General features: G+C 40.3%; 1 protein-coding gene across 7 annotated transcripts in view; it reads left to right on the top strand.

Moving 5' to 3' along the window:
- Positions 1–21,682, top strand: part of MEIS2 (Meis homeobox 2) — a 237,743-nt gene that overhangs the window by 64,230 nt on the left and 151,831 nt on the right. For all 7 annotated transcript variants that reach the window (XM_035110536.2, XM_035110552.2, XM_035110544.2 and 4 more), the window contains exon 8: positions 1,143–1,288. In XM_035110536.2, coding sequence (XP_034966427.1) covers positions 1,143–1,288 — 146 coding nt within the window. The remainder of the gene's footprint in view (positions 1–1,142; positions 1,289–21,682) is intronic.

Genomic DNA, 21,682 nt, shown 5'->3' with positions numbered 1-21,682 from the left:
CACCAGCAGGGAGCATAAACTCTCCACTTCTCTGTTTTCCTCTTTCGTGTGGCTCCAGGCTAATGATGTGTAAGGAAAACACAGCAATCTATAAAGTCGCAGTGCTGTCCCAGTATTCTTCATTTATTTTGCATTTGATTATGCCACAAGTCGGATCTTGTTTCTTTCCTTTTTTAAAAGTTATTAGTTCAAATATTAATGTAGGAATATGGCATATATTGCTGCTCTTGATTGATGCCTTCCCAAAAACAGGAAGACGTGCTCGTATGAATTTTAAGAAAGTAGGGGTCCTGCAATGCCTTGCCAGAAGAGTTTTTCAGATACATAATTTAGATGCCCTCCAGGCAGGCTTTCAAGGCATTTTTGCTGGAGGGCAAGAAAAAATAACTATGACTGTTAAAAGTAAATGATTTTTGCTAATGCACAATTAATGCCAGGGAAAAGCACTGAAGAGAAAGATGTTCATGGAAAGTTCTGATTAAGCAAGCACCCTACCTTGATGTGCATCCTTTTTTAAAAAGAAAATAAATAAATAAAAAGAAGCAGAATATAATGATCACTGATGCAGGCACATAAGTTTTCATGTCTTGCAAATACTATGTTGAGGGTCATACACGTGTGTGTGTGTGTGTGTGTGTGTGCATGTGTGTGAGTGGGGAGATGATAGTAAATGGGGAGGGGTTCAGCTGGCAGTGTGTTATGTGCTCTGAACAGTGACACATTTACTGTCACCTATGCAGAGGGCCCAGAATATATAGACCACAGAACATTTAACTTGATTACCTTCACCATATATTCAGCATAGTTGCAGGGAATGCATTTACCGTAAATAGGTTTTTGTGTGGCAGGTTTTCCCACACTGCATTTCATAATTGACAAAGAAGTATTGCACTGTGTCAAGCAAACAATTATAATTGAATTAATGATTTGTGCATGTGTGAGGCACAAAATTAGTATTTGGAGAGACATGATTTCTAATTTTTATATATCTATATCAGCAATCATATTTAATAAGAAATTGAACATGCCTGTTTTTTTTCATATATGAATGACACTTCATTAGTGCTTTAGTAGTTAATCTGATTATTCAGATTGGCTTATATTTCTTGTTTATTATCTCTCACCCCTTTTTTTTCTATTAGGGGATGGTTTAGACAACAGTGTAGCCTCTCCCGGCACAGGGGATGATGATGATCCAGACAAGGATAAAAAGCGTCAGAAGAAAAGAGGAATTTTCCCCAAAGTAGCAACAAATATCATGAGAGCATGGCTGTTCCAACATCTCACAGTAAGTGAATACAAAAAAGAAGAAATATTTTACACAAGTCTAATTATTTTTAATAGCCCTTTCAACATTTTAGGATAATATTTTGGGTGGTTGGAAGTTGGTTCTCTGCAATGGAATATATTTGGGAGTTATTATATATTATGTACCTTGAGTATAAAGCATCACACCTAGTGCAAAATGGGATTCATCTCAAGGACTGCCATTTTACTGTACAATTAGAGAGACTATTTTATGTATTTATTTATTTGAAACTGTTTATGGTGAGCAATCATCTTCACACAGAAACAGAGATGTAGAATAGTCACCACGGGGTGTCCAGGCAGGTTTAAATAATATTTCAGGAGTCCACTGTAAACCAAGCAGGCCTGCTGAGTGGTTGATGGTGGTTAGTGAGGATCAGTGTGGGATTCTGAACAGCTAGGGCTTCTAAATGGTGGAGCTATGTTGCTTTTGGAGCACACATGCATTGCAAGAGGTAGATGAAGTCAGAGAATTCATTTGAAAACTTTTCCTGTGTTGGTTTACATGCAAAATATAGACAGTGTTTAGTTTTTCTAATTCCTCAGTTCTATAGGAGATTAAAGCACCTATTTAAGCTGCTCTTCAAGTCCATTATCTTAAAAGCTAGCCATATTCACTTCTGGGGGAAAGCGAGTAAACGTGAAAAAACAACACTTTTAGTAGCAATCTATCTTTATCCTCCTGTTTTGCAGTTGGTTTTATGTGTTGGTGTTCTGTTGACTATTACAGCTTTACTTAGGCATCAAAATACATTTTTACAAAAGAAGTAGTAGCTCTCTTAATTTTACTTGGAAATGGTGGGAAATGGTAAAATTATCAATTCACTTTCTGTTCCATTTTTGGGGGGCTAATGCTTAAAAGGATAGCATGGTTAACTATCACACACAAGGGTTCATTTTGTGATTGTTAAACTTACACATTTTTTGTGGTGGTAGATATTAGTTACTGTCTCATGGTTCCTGGAGTGATTCAGGTACCTCTTTTATTTACAGTGGTGGCTACCAAGCAGCCTTGCTGATGGAACAGCTTGAAGGGGTTGGGTAGCATTAGATACCAGTTTTAAATCATCATTTTGATGTAAGAACATTATTAGCAAGCTAAGGTGCATTGATCTGGCCTGTAGGGTCAGGATTAGCCAGAATAGCCAGTGCCTCTGCTCAAACAGTGGTTATTTTTGCCTTCCAGCTATGGCCATTTCAAAGGTCAGGTGCCCTGTAGTACCTACTTGGCTCAGAGGAATTAGACAGAACATGAGTCTCTGGGCTGATTACTTAACCAAAGACAAAATAATGAGTCCTAAGCAAATACTGACTAATTGAAAGGGCTGTAAATCCATTACATATTGGTCAGGGATAATCAGGAGTATTTAATCACTTTTATCTATTCAGGAGCACTGAAGCTGCAACAGCAAAGCCCTGAACCTTGCCATTTGCTTATTATTCTCATCATTATCAAAATTACTTCACAGCTGTTCTTTGCTACATCACCTCAGCTGGAGATTTACTAACCTGTAAAATGTTTTTAATTTGGAAGTTGAGTGAGTGTGAGGGGGAGGTTTTTTTATTTTTAACTGAAGGAAGTGGTTAGAAGAGCAGCACACTGATGCTGGAAAAAAACTTGGGGCTATGAATAATCCACTTTATTTCACATAAACTTGCATATTAATTTCCTCAACTCTCACTAAGTCACCCCCATCCCCATGGATTTTTGCCACTGCCTTTTCTTTCTTGTGTGGAAAGTGCTCAGTGTATGCTTGCCAAAAGGATAATTTGTATCTCGCATATCTTGAATAACATCTCGTTCCTGAAATTCCACCATGTTTCTCTGCCTCACACCAGATGAACTAAGGAAATGCAGTAGCTTTGATGAGGATGGTCCTTGCATAAGCTTAAAAAAAACAAAACACCTCTTTACCATCTAGGTTTTAATGAGTTTGTAGGTGTTGAAAGATTTACTGTGCTATAATTCTCAGAACTGAGAACTGATAATGGAGACCTCTGACTAGTGCAATGAAAATTCAAAAAGATTTTTGCCATAAACACATGCTGAGAAGGAAAATAACTCTTTCCTTAAACAGTTCCAGCATTCTTTTTTTCTTACTGATTTGTTTGTTCCTTCAAAATACAACTTTGGTCCTGCTATGAAGGTAAACTATAATTTACAAATATTTTCTCAAGTAAATTTCATAATAGAAAGAGTCTTAAAATTTAAATGGTTTTCCTTCACCACTGCTCTAACCTGATTACAAATAGGTTTGTCCACTCTTTTGTGCTCTGTGACCTGGTCTTGTATTACAATAATCCTACAATGTACCCTTTTTCTCTTTCTTTTTTCAAAGAAACTAATTGAATTATCTCATTATTTTAATTTGTTAAGCAAATGTATTTTACATCACAGGATGTGTTCTTAAAGAAGGGGCTGCTAAGGCTTTGCCCCTTGAATGGCCCATTGGTGCATTTTGACATTCATGCATTCTCATTAATGAAAGGGACATAAAAGAACTCTGGTTGTATTTTTTTTCAAACTCCCAACCAGCATGGAGCAACTTTTTCCATAAGCCACAGGGGTCTCTCTACATATGTTCTCAACTGCAAGCTATTGTCACCTATTCTGAATACCTCAAAAGGACAAATAAAATACTAAAGGCCAACTGTAGCAATTGTTAGTTTCAATATGACAAAAATCATTAACCTCTGCTTTGCCTGGGAGGCAAGCCATTTTTGCTTTAAGCTTAAACTAAACTCAAAAATTTCTGTGCAATGTGAAATGTCTGGGTAAAGCTATTCACTTTCAATTAATTATGCTCATTTTGGGGTGAATTTTTGTGGAATATATATTTTATAAAAAGGCAATATGTTTCATCTTCAGAACTATTTTACTTCCGTAATTGCTAAAATGACATGTTGATCTTGGTTGATAACTCTACATGAATTAATTTGACCCACTGACTGACTTTCATTGCATTGTTTCATAACTGTATATAGCAGTTTTCCACTATTTCAGTTTTTGGAACAACTTCCATAATACTAAGAACAAGCTACGTAGAAAGCTTTTGTGGATAGAAACCTCCAGTGCGTGCATAATAATTCAACCGTGTTCTCATTCTGCAATTGGTATCTGCCTTACGTTAAGTATTACAATGGTACAGGAAGATGAAAGGATCTTAGGATGAATTGCTAGAAAATGTGCATGCTCTTTCTGGATAATATCCAGTATTTGAGTGGGTAAAGGAAATCCTAGCCTGGTAGTATAAGCTTCTCAGTAGTACATAAAGATTATGATATCAGAAAGGTAAACCTGACATTAAGGCTGTTGTTATTTAACTTCAAAGATAGTTAAAGAAAAGGAACAGCAAGAAATCTGACCCATGCAGCCTTTATTCATAGTCTTGGAAAACTCCTTTTCCCTCCATGCCAAACAGCTCTTTAGTACACTCAATTAGCCTCTCAGAAATCTCTGCTTTCCTCCCTCAAGTGCTCCCCTGTTTGCCCTGCAAAGAACATATTTGATCATGGAATGAAAACAGGAAGTGCTTGTGTACAAAGATACCTCTTGCTCACACTGCTTTTGAGCTAAAGGTTTCCTTATCATAGCAGTCACAGAAAAACTTACTGCATGGCGCAGAAGCTCTTTGAAAATAGATGCATATAATCAGAACAGGCGGCAGTCATAGAGGAAGGAACTATGTAATAGTTGGATTTTTACATTTAGTCATCCAACTTTTCCTGCAGGAGAGACAACAGAAAATCTTATATTTCATTCCAGTCAATCAGCTTCCTTTTAAATGATGTCATGTGTATATTTTAGATCTAAACATAGATTAACCCTATTTAATTAAAAAATTAAGGGTTTATGGATTTTTGCAGTATAGAAGCACTAAGCTCTCTTATTTCACACCCACCTTACCTTTCATTAATTCCAAGATTTGTTGAAAGCTGCATTTTAATTTGGGTTTGTAAAAATAATTCTAATTTGGTTATGCAATGCAAATTAAAGTTGTAGCCTTGCCCTAGTCATGAGTATGTAATTTCCACTGAACTTGGTTTGACTTGTATGTGTATAACTGCATATTGGATTGCAGGCTGCTTATTCCTTTCCTTACACAACTGCCTTTCAAAATAGACTAGTCGTGTCCCAAACTATTTGGTAATTGCTGCCACCACCCTTGTCCTCTTAACTCCTACAGCTCCCAGATTTGGGGTATTTCAGGCAAACACATACTCAGGGACTCAGAGGTAGCACTCAGTTTACTTGACCCTCCGTGGCTGAAAGAAACGTGGTTTTCTCTGCCAATATGCCTCTCGGTTTACAAGGGGAGCAGAGCCAGCACCCATCTCCCTGTGTCTCGTCAATAGAGATAACACCATCCTGCTTTTCTCTGTTGACCTCAATCCTACACTTCTGTAGCATGAAGCAAGTGGCTTAGGCCATGAGAATTATTGCACTAACCCTGAGAGTTGGCAATAATTCACACAAATCCATTGATCCAATTATTTAATATTTATTAGGAATAAGAAGGCAAAGGACAGCACAAAGGGACAAAGCAGAATACTGAAAATAAAAGGAGCTTTTTAGCTCAAGTCTATCCTATCCCAAACTAATTACAAACAGGCTTCTGATCTCATGAGTAATGCAACATAGATGTTTAGTTGCATGGTATTCTGATGGTCAATGAATGGGAAAGGACTACATAGCCACATCCCATTTTTAAAAGTGTTTCTATCTATCTTGCAGTTGAGTGGCACCTGACACTTTCTAGCCAATTATACCCCAGGTCATGTTAGGTAAATTGGGGATGGGAAGATGGTGGACATCTCCTGGGGCAGAGGGAGATGGCTATCACTGGGGAAAATTACCCCTACAGTTATTCTATGACCTTGCTAGACAGGATGTAACCCAGAACTTAGTGTCCTGGGAGCTTGGCAGGAAGGAGGTGCCTGGCTTGTTCAGGCAAAATGGAGAGTAAGAGATCAGGGCTGGTTGCCACAATATGAAACTAGCATCACATATTGTGAGATTTGTATAACTTCCTGTAACTCCAGTAAAATAAATTCCTCTAACCACACTCTGAAAGGTTGGAGCCAGTTCATTTATTGAGTCTGAAGAGTGGAGTTATCCCTAATTAATAGTGTGTGTGTGTGTGTGTGTGTGTGTGAGAGAGAGAGAGAGAGAGAGAGAGAGACATCAGATTAAAGGTAATTGCATCACATTGTCTATTTGTTTTGGTTCTCCAAACTACTCTTCAGTTCAAACTCAACCAGCAGTCAGGTACATGGTGATCAGGCTGTCTTGTCTCTCTTTGGAATGTCGCCAGACAAGTTCCTCCAGTCTAGTGGGTCGGTTTCTTCCCGTACAAGCTTTGCAACTGAAGTCCTGGCTGTAAACTCCAACTCCACCTCCTCCTGCCTGTGATGAAGCATTTTATCTGGCTGCAACCTAAAGAGCAGTGGGGTCTTACGAAGTCTTTCCTCCTTGCCTTAGTTTTACCTTCACATTAGTGTTCCTCTCAGCCTGACTACGTTTTTGGCCCTGTTCCGCTGCCCCGTGTTGCATATCTGAGCAGCCAGACCCACATTCCTGCTTGCCTGGTAAATACTGACATCAGTTCTTTAAATGAGTGCTCTTTTGTTTCAGTTCAGTGGTCTCTGCTTTAAAACTGGTGTCATAGGGGATGGGGCTATCAAGTATGCACCAAGGCTTAATTTTTTTGTGAAAGCGAAAGCAGCATATTGCCATAATTAGTTAACGATTTTAGGAAAACAGTGTGAGAAGATGGATATACAGTTATTCTCTGTTATGGGCAAAAACTGGTTGTGGCTTCTCAGTGCCAGCAAGCTGAATTGCAAACTTCTTCATGCCCTCTCCCATGGAACACATTCTCTCTGCTCACGAGTGTTCGGATTTTCAATAGGGAGGCCAGGGCCCTTGGCACATGCTGAAAGATAAAAAGCCAAAGTATCTGTACTGATCCAGAAAATGTGAAAGCAAGCCAATATTTTGAGACATTTGATTGGTCCTAATAAAAGTGTTCCCAACTGGATTTCCATGTTTAAAGACACTTTCCTTTATCAACTCTGTAGAAGTCTGGCTGGTGCGGGACACGGGGGATTAAAAATTGCAGCACACAATTTCAAAAGTAACTAGATGCCATTTCATATAGATATGCAAAAACACCTTTAGCCCAAAGACTTGCCCAGGTTTATATAGAATAAACATACATACCTGGTTTTTATATGATACCGTTACCATTGTTTTGTTCTGTGCATATAGGTATGTATTTAAAGAGGTACAGCTCTGTTCTCTCACCCTAAAATTTCTTGTCATTAAGTCAAAGATAGTCCATAGTGCACATAGTTTTTTTCAATGGAGAGGAAGCTCTGAAGGTAATTTCACCTTCAGAGCTTTCTTCCTCAGGGAGAGTTGTAGCATATACATTAATAGAACTGAGCCAGCTACAGACCTAGAATCCTGCCAACACTGAGATGTTGTTCAAGATCAGCCTCGAGGCTGCTTTTCAGGATTAATCTAGGAATGTGATCAGGCACTATATTTTTGAATAGACAAATCACCAATGGAAAATGTTCTGTTGGTACATTCCCAGATCTATCAAAAAGCTGCATAAACTAGTCTTTGATTTTATTTGATGACTTGTATTGATGGCTTTGCCATTTAGGAAGTGGGGAGAAGAGGAGAAGATTCTCATCAGCTGGGTTGCTTGGGGACGAGAACAGCTTGGCTTTACAAGATCCATGCTCATGTACCCGACAGGAGACTCTGTAAAATTCCTCAGAGACCACTATAGAAACCTCTGAGACATCTCATTTAATATTGGAAGAACAGGTTGCTAGATCAAACGTGGCACATAAGATTCAATGCCACTTCTCACACGGTGCAAGGAAAAACTATAGGTAGTGTTCAATGTCATACTATTACACATGTTCCGTTTGTGCGAGCATTTCATCTTGCCATATACAATTATTCTCTTTTCCCTGCTGTTCTGAGGGTTCTCCTGATCCACACCCTGATCATGCAGGGAAAGCCCCATTGCAGAAACGGAAGCCCTTGGTCAGGGCTTCTGCTGAGGGATTCATTGGGTGAGTCCCACCCACAGAAGAATGGACTGCAGACCTGATGTCAGTTATTGTCTTTTACATTTTGCCCTGCTCTTTCTAGGCACAAACCTGAACTTAAAAGCTCAGTGTCTGAGCATTTGGGGGTTTTTGCCCTGGAGCTTTTCCTGCTAAAACCTGCTTTTTAGTGCTCAGTTTGGGTTTAAGTGGATTGCCATTTGCTCTGCTTGAGGCTTAAAGGGCAGGTTTTCATGGGGAAAGCTCTGGAGCAAAAAAAAAAAAAGGGTGTGTGTGTGTGTGTTTAAAATCCAGACTGTGCCTGGAAAGATCAGAGGAAAGGTCAGTGTGGATAAGCCTTTTCTGAGAGTTTGACAGGTTGGATGCATGAGCAAGGGGTCCGCCATTCACTGGAGTGGCCATTATTCCTCAGCTTCTTGCCATTGTCACCTTCCAGGGCACCTAGGTAGTGTTATGTGTAGCTATGGGAGAAAGGGTACCAAAACAGTGGCAATTCAGCAAAAGACATTAATGTCAGAAGCAGCCCAGAATAACTTTCAGTTATTCCACTTTATTTTCAGCGGGGGTAGCCCACCCTCACGAAAAGGAGACTGATAGCAAAGGGAAGACAGAGTACATTTTGGAGATATTAGATGCAAGGCCACAGAAACATATATCGGTGTGAGAATGAGAGCACTGGTAACATAGCAAGAAACATTTAAATTGTCTGTGTGCATTTAGGAGGGGGAGCTACGGTAATTATCACAAGTTACTTGGTACTGTGGGAGAAGTGGATGCATGTTCCATCACAGGTCTCTACCAATTACTCATATTTTATAGGGGCTCTCCGAGGGCATCTTCCCCGAGAAGCCCCTAACTGGAGCTGGCAGGGCCAGGCTGTTCCTATGGACATTGTTTTAGAAAAGTGTTCTGGGATTTGTTGAAAAGCTTATCAGGAGTTTGTCAAAGGAAAGATAGTAATGGGAGACAACATTGCACTGAAAGACAACAAGAGTGACCAGGGACATGTCTCAAAAATGAAATTGCCTCTGAAGGATTAATTTTCACCTTCCCATTCTGCCCATGTGTTAGGTAGTGTTCTTTTCTATTCCTGCACAGATTGCTGAAGTATACTGAATTTATGCCTAGTTGGAGTTTATACACCAACTGTCCCATTTTGGCTTGTACAGAATGCTGGACCTCATAAGAGCCAGTTCCTAAGGGCCGAGGTCCCTTTGTGCCCCCCCCCCAATAAAATATTTGAAGCAGATCCCAAAGTTGATGAACATTGCCATTCAAACAGTGTGTCTTGTGATACCCTGTTTCCCCCTTTTTAATACGTAGTCATAAAGTAAGCCATGGCAGGGTTTTTAAGCATTTGAGAAATATAAGACATACCCCGAAAATAAGCCATACTTCCGCACTGCGGAAACCAACCCCACAGGCACCTCCACTCACAGAGTCACTCCATGCGGCCAGCACTCCAAGAGCTCCACTTAACAGCTGATCGCGCTCCCACCTTGCTTGCTGCATCCCCGCGCTCCGCCTTCTCGTCCACCGCCATCCCTGCCGCTTCCGTGCTTGCCACCACCGCTGGGCTCACTGCTTCCTTGCCTGGCCCGGCCAAGGAGCTTGGAGCGCCCTGCAGCGGCGGGCAAAGCGCCTGAGCCAGCGGCCTCCGCCTGGCCAGCCAAGGACGCCTGCCGCCCTGCCACCCGGAACCGGTGGCTGCTGCAGCGCCGAGCACTGAAGAGAGCCCAGCAGCACCCTGAGCCGTAAAAACCGTACCGGTAATTTAAAAAATAAGACATCCCACCAAAAGTAAGCCACCCTGTGTTGTTTTTTTGAGGAAAAAAGTTATAACACGGTGTCTTAAAAAAGGGGGAAACACGGTAAATTATGTGGGGTGGGGCTTACATGCCTGCCTTTTTTAATTCAAGTTTGCACCCCGCTGGTCATTAACTGTAATAAAGAGATTGATTGGTTGGTTGGTATGTGCAATACAGGCTAACTTTGCTACTGTTTACTCAGTCGTATGCTGGAAGTAAGATATCTGCTGGCATCTAAATACCAAAGTAGATTTTCTGTGTTTTAGGGTTGTTAGACTTTTCCAATCAGACATTCTAAAAGGCATGATTGGAAGTGGCTGTACATGTAGGAGGGGATGCTACATTCACAGAGAGTTGTTTCCAGTAGCTGTGTGAGTTGAAGACAGCAGTCAAAGTTTGTTCCTTTCCCCTTGTCTGAAAAACCTTTCAAGATGGTTCTACAGGGCTGGAATAACCTGAAATCAGGAATAGGAAGCTTGCACCAGTGGAGTCCACTGACGCAAGGTTCCTCCACTTGATTTCAGACAATTCTCCCCTCTCACTGTAGCGCTGTATGACACAGCCAATATGTGGATAACCGAATATATGGGTAGGCTTTTTAAAGGATCCAGAAGCGTCAGAGGAGAACCATTAGTACCATCCATAGCTACAATCCTATACCCACCTACCTAGGAGTAAACCACAATGAACCCAGTGGAACTTCTGAGTAGGCATGTATAGGATTGTGCTGTTAGAGCAGAACATTTTGCCGTCAAGTATTGTACCATCAGTAGGATTGTAAAATTGGTGGACAACAATGTCAAATGGGGCTGGGTATGCTTATTTTCAACATAGTTGTTTGGTTGCTTTTATGAGACAAAGATCTGTTTGTATTATGCAGTTGCCTTGTTGAGAGAGAAAAGACAGATACAGAGAGAATGTGTTCAAGCTCTGTACTGATTTCTATTAGACAAAGGAAAACATCTGTGAATTGTTTGAGGATGAAATTTACTTAAGGCTACCTGCATTTCCATCACCATTGTTTAATTCCAGGAAATGATGTCATATTGCATGAAACAGCATTATTTGATTCTTTTTTACATTACACATGGTGTCGTAAGAACCTTTATTATGCCGCAATGTTTCTAATTAGGCACATGCTTGTATATAATTGCATCTGTGTATGTATATCTAGTGTGTTTTAATGTATAAATGTATGCATTAAACAGATTTTAATGCATAAATATGCTATAATGTATTGGGAGCATGGAGAATGGCATTTTGAATAGGCTGCCAGGTTTCAGAAACATCTCTTGGCTTATTTGTTTTTCAAAATGTATATCAGAGTTCCTATCAGCATTAGCTCCGTTTCTACAAAGGATATCTGTGGACAATAAGCTACGTACCACTGCAGCTGAGAATGGGTGCAATGTGGCAGAGCCGCCCTGTTAACCTGAGTACACTGCTGAGGAAGTGTGGCAGGCAATGGGAGGCCACTTTCCCGTCCCCTATAACTGCATCCATTCCCCCTACCCTGCTCCATTCTATACAAGTGACTTATGCTCCAAGTGAGTAACTTGATGGCACGCAGAAGTCTGGGTGTAAATATGAGGAGTCTACATGAACACACACACACACACACACACACACACACACACACACACACACTGCCTGCCATACCTTCTTACCAAATCACACCAGTAGATTTGAGCTGATGGGAAAGAACAGGGAAAACAGACATCTGGTGCACTTTTTAGAGTTCTTCTATGCATGAATGTTGCACTAGTGTCCAACTGAATCTCCTGTCCATCATTTTTAATCACTCATTTAAAAGAATAATTAAAAATACACCTTTAAACAGAGGCCAGTATATTTAAGCTTTTAGTCCTTTACCATATCATTTCCTCTTTTATAAAATATGGAATCTATGTCAATTCTGTCACCATCTGTCTTTTTGATTTTGATTTTGTTTTTTTTTGCTATTCTTACAATTACTGAGACAATCCAAACTGTAAATAATTTAATTTTAGAAACCTTACTGAGACAAGAAATTTGCATTTAGTATGCTGTAGATGGGAGACACCAGTATACTATTCCAGATGCTACATATATGCTCTTTATTACTAGAAATTCAGCATTTTGCATGCTGCTGTTCTCTGTTTGATTTCTAAATTATACAGGCTTAAATTCTCCTGCCTTGTTTTTCTTCCAGTTCTATTATAAACACACAGTCTATCAGAGTGTATTTCATAGGCAAGTCTACAGGGATATAACTAGATTAAAAATAGCTACAAATATAAGCAAAATATTGGCTTTGTAAGTTCTACTATGCCCAGGAATGTATTGTTTGTGGTGGTATCTTTCTTCACAACCAATCTTCCTCCCACCCCTTAAATAACATTTTTTCAGTGCATCAAAAGAATCCTGTTTCCTGTAGTTCACATCTCCCTTCTGCTCTACATCCATCTCATATTCATATTATATAGAAGAGGTGCACTCGGCCCTAGGGAATATGTTTTCCTTCACAGATGGAGTGAGGGTTATTGCCTCTTTCTGACTCTTCTGTGTGATTTATGCTCCCTCCCATCTTGTGAATGAACACAATAACCCTCTTTCTAGATTAGTTCACTTAAATGTGGTATAGCCAATGAGATCATGAAGATGGATTTTTGATTCACAGAATAGGGTTGGATAAGTCATTGACACAATTGAGATATAGCAGGAAATGATGCTTTTTCACTATCTGAATGAATTACATGCATCCTCCCTTTCTTTCTGTCCTCGTTCATAAGCCAGTGGAGGAGATTAAAAAAAATCTACTTCTGGTTTGAAACTAGCCACAATTCTCTGTGACATCTGAGATCAGACAACTGTGGTTTGTTTAAAATAGAGTTTTAGAATAAGCCAAGGTATGAAATACAATTTGATCCTGACTTATTCTTACTAACCACAATTCCCCATGTTCAGACATCACAGGAAACTGTAGCTTGTGTAAAACTGGGAGTAAATGCTTCTGATCTCCTCCCCTGACGGGGAAGGAGCAAAAATGATGCCATAAAGGACCTAATCCTGTTTACCAGCACAAGGATTGGATCCTATGAGGTGCCGCTCCTTTGTGAATGGCTTTTCTCCATGCAGGGAAGCTGCTCGCAAAGGAGCAGCAAACAGCACTACACATGGAAGGATTTGTTCCTGTGTGCTGCTGCTTCAGGACACTGGAGAAAGGAGAGGCCTGGTGGGAAGAAGAAGCTGCTGATCCCTACCTTCTCCTGCGAAGAAGAGCTAGTAGGTCACTCCTTTTCATGGTTTCTCCTTCCTGCCCATGGCTGCCTTGCCTTCCCATGCCCTACCCCCTGAGAGCCCCATTTTGCTATGTGACTGCCACACAACCCAACCAACCCATGGCAATCCAGGGTTAGCTCAAACCAATGCCTGGATTCCCCCAAATCAGCCTGATTTGGTTCAGGTCTTGGGACTCAGCAGAATTGGATGCACAGCCCTGGTAGGAACTAAAGTAACATGAATGGTTGCATTGACTACACCATCCAAGATGAAATTACTCTAAATTACAAAAGGCAGGTAGAGTCTGGAATTCAATGTAGAGGGCTTTTTTTAATACTAAAAAAAGACTGAATAGAATTATAGAATTGTAGAGTTGGAAGGCATTGATCCCTTCATGGATCAATGCCTTGTCGTGGCGAAGGGGCTTGAATAACTCGGAGAAGCTATGAGCTATGCCATGCAGGGCCACCCAAGATGGACAGGTCATAGTGGAGAGTTTTGACTAAACGTGATCCACCTGGAGAAGGAACTGGCAAGCCACTCCAGTATCCCTGCCAAGAAAACTCCATGGACAAAGACAACAGGCATATAAAAGTTATGACGCTGGAAGATGAGCCCCTCAGGTCGGAAGGCGTCCAACATGCTACTGAGGAAGAGCGGAGGACAAGTACAAGTAGATTCAGAGCTGATGAAGCGGCTGGGCCAAAGCCGAAAGGACGCTCAGTTGCGGATATGCCTGGAAGCGAAAGGAAAGTCCGATGCTGTAAAGAAAAATATTGCATAGGAACCTGGAATGTAAGAACCATGGATGGAGGTAAGCTGGATGTGGTCAAAAATGAGATGACAAGAATAAATATCGACATCCTGGGCATCAGTGAACTAAAATGGAAGGGAATGGGCGAATTCAGTTCGGGTGACTATCATATCTACTACTGTGGGCAAGAATCCTGTAGAAGAAATGGAGTGGCCCTCATAGTCAACAAAAGAGTGGCAAAAGCTGTAATAGGATGCAATCTCAAAAATGACAGAATGATCTCGATACGAATCCAAGGCAGACCTTTTAACATCACAGTAATCCAAGTTTATGCACCAACTACCGGTGCTGAAGAAAGTGAAATTGACCAATTCTATGAAGACCTACAACACCTTCTAGAAATGACACCAAAGAAGGATGTTCTTCTCATTACAGGGGATTGGAATGCTAAAGTAGGGAATCAAGAGATAAAAGGAATAACTGGCAAGTTTGGCCTTGGAGTTCAAAATGAAGCAGGGCAAAGGCTAATAGAGTTCTGTCAAGAGAACAAGCTGGTCATCACAAACACTCTCTTCCAACAACACAAGAGACGACTCTACACATGGATATCACCAAATGGGCAGCATCGAAATCAGATTGATTATATTCTCTGCAGCCAAAGATGGAGAAGCTCTATACAGTCAGCAAAAACAAGACCTGGAGCTGACTGTAACTCAGATCATCAGCTTCTTATAGCAAAATTCCAGCTTAAACTGAAGAAAGTAGGAAAAACCACTGGGCCAGTAAGATACAATCTGAATCAAATCCCTTATGAATACACAGTGGAAGTGAGGAACAGGTTTAAGGATTTAGATTTGGTGGACAGAGTGCCTGAAGAACTATGGATGGAGGCTCGTAACATTATACAGGAGGCAGCAACGAAAACCATCCCAAGGAAAAGGAAATGCAAGAAAGCAAAATGGCTGTCCAACGAGGCCTTACAAATAGCGGAGGAGAGGAGGCAAGCAAAATGCAAGGGAGATAGGGAAAGATACAGGAAACTGAATGCAGATTTCCAAAAAGCGGCAAGGAGAGACAAGAGGGTCTTCTTAAATGAGCAATGCAAAGAAATAGAGGAAAACAATAGAATGGGGAAAACCAGAGATCTGTTCAAGAAAATTGGAGATATGAAAGGAACATTTCGTACAAAGATTACCATAATCAAGGACAAAAGTGGTAAGGACCTAACAGAAGCAGAAGACATCAAGAAGAGGTGGCAAGAATACACAGAGGAATTATACCAGAAAGATATGGAGGTCTCGTACACCCCAGGTAGTGTGGTTGCTGACCTTGAGCCAGACATCTTGGAGAGTGAAGTCAAATGGGCCTTAGAAAGCACTGCTAATAACAAGGCCAGTGGAAGTGATGATATTCCAGCTGAACTATTTAAAATTTTAAAAGATGATGCTGTTAAGGTGCTACACCCAATATGCCAGCAAGTTTGGAAAACTCAGCAATGGCCAGAGGATTGGAGAAGATCAGTCTACATCCCAATTCCAAAGAAGGGCAGTGCCAAAGAATGCTCCAACTACCGCACAATTGCGCTCATTTCACACGCTAGCAAGGTTATGCTCAAAATTCTACAAGGCAGGCTTAGGCAGTATGTGGACCGAGAACTCCCAGAAGTGCAAGCTGGATTTCGAAAGGGCAGAGGAACCAGAGACCAAATAGCAAACATGCGCTGGATTATGGAGAAAGCTAGAGAGTTCCAGAAAAACGTCTACTTCTGCTTCATTGACTATGCAAAAGCCTTTGACTGTGTCGACCACAGCAAACTATGGCAAGTTCTTAAAGAAATGGGAGTGCCTGATCACCTCATCTGTCTCCTGAGAAATCTCTATGTGGGACAAGAAGCTACAGTTAGAACTGGATATGGAACAACTGATTGGTTCAAAATTGGGAAAGGAGTACGACAAGGTTGTATATTGTCTCCCTGCTTATTTAACTTATATGCAGAATTCATCATGCGAAAGGCTGGACTAGATGAATCCCAAGCCGGAATTAAGATTGCCGGAAGAAATATCAACAACCTCAGATATGCAGATGACACAACCTTGATGGCAGAAAGCGAGGAGGAATTAAAGAACCTTTTAATGAGGGTGAAAGAGGAGAGCGCAAAATATGGTCTGAAGCTCAACATCAAAAAAACCAAGATCATGGCCACCGGTCCCATCACCTCCTGGCAAATAGAAGGGGAAGAAATGGAGGCAGTGAGAGATTTTACTTTCTTGGGCTCCTTGATCACTGCAGATGGTGACAGCAGTCCCGAAATTAAAAGACGCCTGCTTCTTGGGAGAAAAGCAATGACAAACCTAGACAGCATCTTAAAAAGCAGAGACATCACCTTGCCGACAAAGGTCCGTATAGTTAAAGCTATGGTTTTCCCAGTAGTGATGTATGGAAGTGAGAGCTGGACCATAAAGAAGGCTGATCGCCGAAGAATTGATGCTTTTGAATTATGGTGCTGGAGGAGACTCTTGAGAGTCCCATGGACTGCAAGAAGATCAAACCTATCCATTCTTAAGGAAATCAGCCCTGAGTGCTCCCTGGAAGGACAGATCGTGAAGCTGAGGCTCCAATACTTTGGCCACCTCATGAGAAGAGAAGAATCCTTGGAAAAGACCCTGATGTTGGGAAAGATTGAGGGCACTAGGAGAAGGGGACGACAGAGGACAAGATGGTTGGACAGTGTTCTCGAAGCTACGAACATGAGTTTGACCAAACTGCGGGAGGCAGTGCAAGACAGGAGTGCCTGGCGTGCTATGGTCCATGGGGTCACGAAGAGTCGGACACGACTAAACGACTAAACAACAACAACAACAGAGTTGGAAGGGTCTATGAGGGTCATCTAGTTCAAACCCTGCAATCCAATAATCTCAACTAGAGCATCCACGACAGATGGCCATTCCACCTCTGCTTAAAAAACCTCCAAGGAAGGAGAATCCACCACCATCTGAGGGAGTCTTCCACTGTCATATAGCTCTTACTGTCAGAAAGCTCTTCCTGATGTTTAGTTGGAATCTGCTTTCTTGTAACTTGAATCCATTGGTTCAGGACCTACCCTCTGGAGCAGGAGAAAACAAGCTTGCTCCATCTTCCATGTGACAGCCCTATAAATATTTGAATATGGCTATCATCAGTGCTATTTTTTTATAGAAAAAGAGGTGCCGGAACTCTCCATGAATAAGCCTCCCTTGTTCTCTTATAATGTCAATGGCGCCCACCTGAGCCCTGGCTATCACATCTCCTCTCAGGCTCCTCTTATCCAGGCTAAACATACCCAACTCCCTCAACTGTTCCTCATAAGGCTTGGTTTCCAGACCTTTGATTATCTTGGTCACCCTCCATTGCACATGTTCCAGCTTGTCAACATCATTCTTAAATAAGAGTAGATTTTTATTGATATGTAAGTTGTTCTGGAGCTTTAAATAAATAAATAATCAGCATCTATGCAGTATTTTCTTAAATGATTCCTATAGCAGTAGACACGCTTAAAACGTTACATTGGAATTAATTGTGTGTGTAGTTCCCCCCCCCAATAAAATATATGTAATTGGAAGCTTGCTAAAAAATGTTAATGAAAAATCCACATGAATGACTGATTCTGGCATAACATTTTGCGCATGCTCTTGCACACGCTCACAAACATGCAAAGGAATGGTTCCCAAAGCAGTCCTGTATCAGAGGGTGTTCCTGTTAGGAGTGCCTTTACATCTAATTGAATACTGCTTAGCTACTGAAGGCTATGCTACTTAGTGCAGGACCATAGACATATTTACATGTATTGCATTAAATATATAACAGTGCAACCGATTTGGAAGCCCCAAATTGGTCCACAGCAGATTGGATCAACTCGCCTTTATTAGTACTTCATTTTGTGTTTGTGTTTCTGTATGTGTCAGAAAGTCTTGTGAGTATGTTGCACACAGTCCAGTGTATTGCACACAGTCAGCGCACAAGCAAGACACATACAATGTAATATTACTTCCATCCAGTAGCTTTTTATAAAATATTTTAAAAGGAAACTTTAAAGCACAAAAACCATTGGAGCTATGTTTGAATTTTGGCAGTGCTAATCCAATTTCTGTTACATACACCTATATAAAAGTTCAAATCAGGGGTCAGATCAGGTCCAGATCAATCTGTTCCAGATTGGGGGTCAATCCAGATCACTGAGTTGGAACCCAAATCAGATCAAGAAAGCTTTGCATAGTCCTGATTAAATACTTTAAAATGTATAATTTGAAAATAAATGTATTTGTGAGCAATTTAGGTTGTTAAAAAAACTATCTTCTGAAAACTGCAACTATTTCCCCAGGTGTGGTTTTTTTGTATCTGTGTTTTTAGCAGACTTCTTTTAATTGCTTGTTTGTTTTCTGCTAATTTGTTGATGAACATTTTAAAGCATTCAGTGAAAGTCTTACTGAATGTTTTTCAGTGCAATTGGTGGGTTGGCTTTTAATGGTTTACAATATGATAATAAACCAATGTTTTCTTAAAATTCTGATATAATTCTGTATCACATAATGTTCAATATTGTTAAATATTTCACATATGGTTTCATGTATATCTAAAGCAGGCTTCCCCAAACTTCGGCCCTCCAGATGTTTTGGACTACAATTCCCATCATCCCTGACCACTGGTCCTGTTAGCTAGGGATCATGGGAGCTGTAGGCCAAAACATCTGGAGGGCCGCAGTTTGAGGATGCCTGATCTAAAGTAAGCCTTTGTAGAAAATTTGCAGTATCATAATCAAACTTAGCTGCTTTGTCTTTTTTTATATACTGAACTTGTATCACACAAAAGCCTGGTTTTCATATCACGCTAAGTCAAACCATCGCTTAGCATGAATCTTCCAGGGAGAAGTTGCTTCACTCTTTCCTGGTTATTTTGCTGCTGTGCTATGCAAAGCCATGGATTGGATTAGCATACCATCTTAACAAGTGCTTGTGGTTTAGCTCTCTCCAGACTAATGGTGGCACAGCAGCAAAATAACTGAGCAGGAGCAAAGTCTACAGGATTGCCAGTTCACACTCCCTGGGAGTCTACACCATACCACTTCACACTTAACCATGGGCTTGACATGATGCATTTAGAGAAAGTTCAGGTTTATATGGTGCAGTAAATGGTTGACATTCATCTGTCTCAGGAGACAATAGAAGAGTGCGCCTTGGGGATGAAGTCAAACCATTTGAGAGTTACAGTGCCTGCTGTGGTTGAAGAGACCAACACAGGAAAGACATGTTTTGTTGCAGCTGGGGCAGATGAAGGCATCTGTTGTGCTGGTGCAGGTATACTATGGCATTTTTTCTTTCTGCATCCTCCCAGCAGTCATTCTTCCTCTGGTCATTTGCTATGGATACTCCAGGACTAGTAACATAAAAATAATCAGCTGTATGTGCCATGCAAAAACTCACAGTGGGTGGGTGAGTTTCAGTATAGTTCTGTCTGAAAGTTACTCTAGAACTCTTAAAACCTGTGAAATTTCGAATTTGGCTTTCTAGAATGACATATCAGCTCAAAACCGCAACTGGAATTAGATGGTGATATGCCCTCAACATGGTCTGCTATCAATTACCTTATACATCCAAAATTATAGCTTCAGTAAAAATTCGAATTTGGCTTTCTACAATGATGCCACAGCTCTAAGTGGCAACTGGAATTAGATGATAATATACACTCAGTATAGTCTGCTGTTGAAGACTTTATTCATACCAAACTACAGCTCCAGTAAACTTTTTCCTAAGACTTTGTATTCTTTGAAACAAGCCCTCAGGGCTCATGAGCTTTCTATTCTTTGCCCTGTAGGTTTCCTCTAGGAAGAGCTAGCTAGCCTAAAAGAGGCCAAATATCACACAACTGAGCTGGTGGGAAATTCAAACTATTTCAAGCAAAGGAGTCAATAGAGCTGCTGTAATGAAACGTATTGTTCAGAGTGAGATTGCTGTGTTGTGGCTCTCATGCTGAATATCAGGTTTGGGATTTTTTATTATTACGAAACTAGCCTGAGGCCAAACTGTTGAGAATCTGAAAGAGACACAGAAGGAAAGAGAGTGTGTTTGGAGTATCAGAACTTATAAGAGATTTATTCCCTAAAAATGCAGAAAAGATTGAAAGAACAGGAAAGAAGTGTGGTCTGAAAGTGCCCCTGCAGTAATCTTTTCAACTGCTTTCCCCTCCCCACAATAGCTACTAATGATTTGGAGACAGAGAAGGAGTGTATGTAAAGTAAATATATGAATAGTAAATGAAAGTTGAGATGCACATGAAAGGGAAGTTAGAGCAAAAATAGAAAAAGTAGTCTGAAATTATAAGCAAATGTATGTGTGGGAGGGTCTTGTTGCTGAGTTTTTTGGAAAATGTAAAAGAAAAAAAACATTAAAGAAAGCTCATTTGCTTGGACTTAAAAAAAACACTCAACTAAGCAAAATCATTTGATAAAATAATGATGAAAATATTCCTTCATTGCTAGAGCTGATTTGAATGCAAAACACAAAACAGATTTTTCCCATAGACTAAAAAATTAGCTCTGCATTATAATGTGTATTATCATGCAGCTCCCATTTTTATTTTTATGTTTCATTGATCTGTGTAGAAGAAATAAAAATATATCATTTTTACATTTGCAAGAAGCATACAGTACATATGCAAGAGTTGTACATAAAACTAACAGACCAAAGTATAAATCTAAGTGGATTAAAATCCAATGTGTAAGATACAGTCACCATATGTGACGTTCCACCATCAGATGAACTGTGAACCATTGGATATTGCTGTCTACTAAAGAATAGGCTTCTCCCCTAAGATCTGTTGGCATTTGTGCCTTACATTCTAGCTCTAGCTCTGATAAAACTGTCAGGCAATTCAAATAGCTGCTCATAACTATTGCTAAGCGTTCTATAATTTACAGTGCAGCCCTGTGCATGTGAACTTAGAAGTAAGTCTCAGTGAGTTCTAGCAGTTAAGTAAAGGATTGTAGCTTCAGTAATTTGTGAGATGATTATATATACAGTATCTATATATCTATATATCTATAGATATCATAGAATTGTAGAGTTGGAAGGGACCACGGTGGTTATCTAGTAGCACTTTATGAGTTCAACAGCTTAAAGTAGACTGGAGTCCAGGTTTGTTTGCATGTTTGTTTTGCTATGATAGTCCCCTACTCGCGTGATTGTAGGCTTCTCATGAATAGCTGTTTAACTCTTTGTTTTAGTTACTGTAGACTCTGCTATATAAAGCAAAATATCATTTACTTCCAACAACCATGTTTATGGCTGAATTTATGTTAGAAAACTGGCCACAGTTTCTCTTGTTTTGGTTCAGCTCTTATAGTGACAAGTTTCCAGACATGTAAAAAGTATTCTTAGTTACATGCCACCCCAATCTCTGCTGAGATTAATAATAATAATAATAATTTTCT

This window comes from Zootoca vivipara, chromosome 1 (genome assembly GCF_963506605.1).
Source record: "Zootoca vivipara chromosome 1, rZooViv1.1, whole genome shotgun sequence".
NCBI lineage: Eukaryota > Metazoa > Chordata > Lepidosauria > Squamata > Lacertidae > Zootoca > Zootoca vivipara.
Note: the sequence above shows the minus strand (reverse complement) of the source record. Positions and strands in the feature narration are given on the sequence as shown.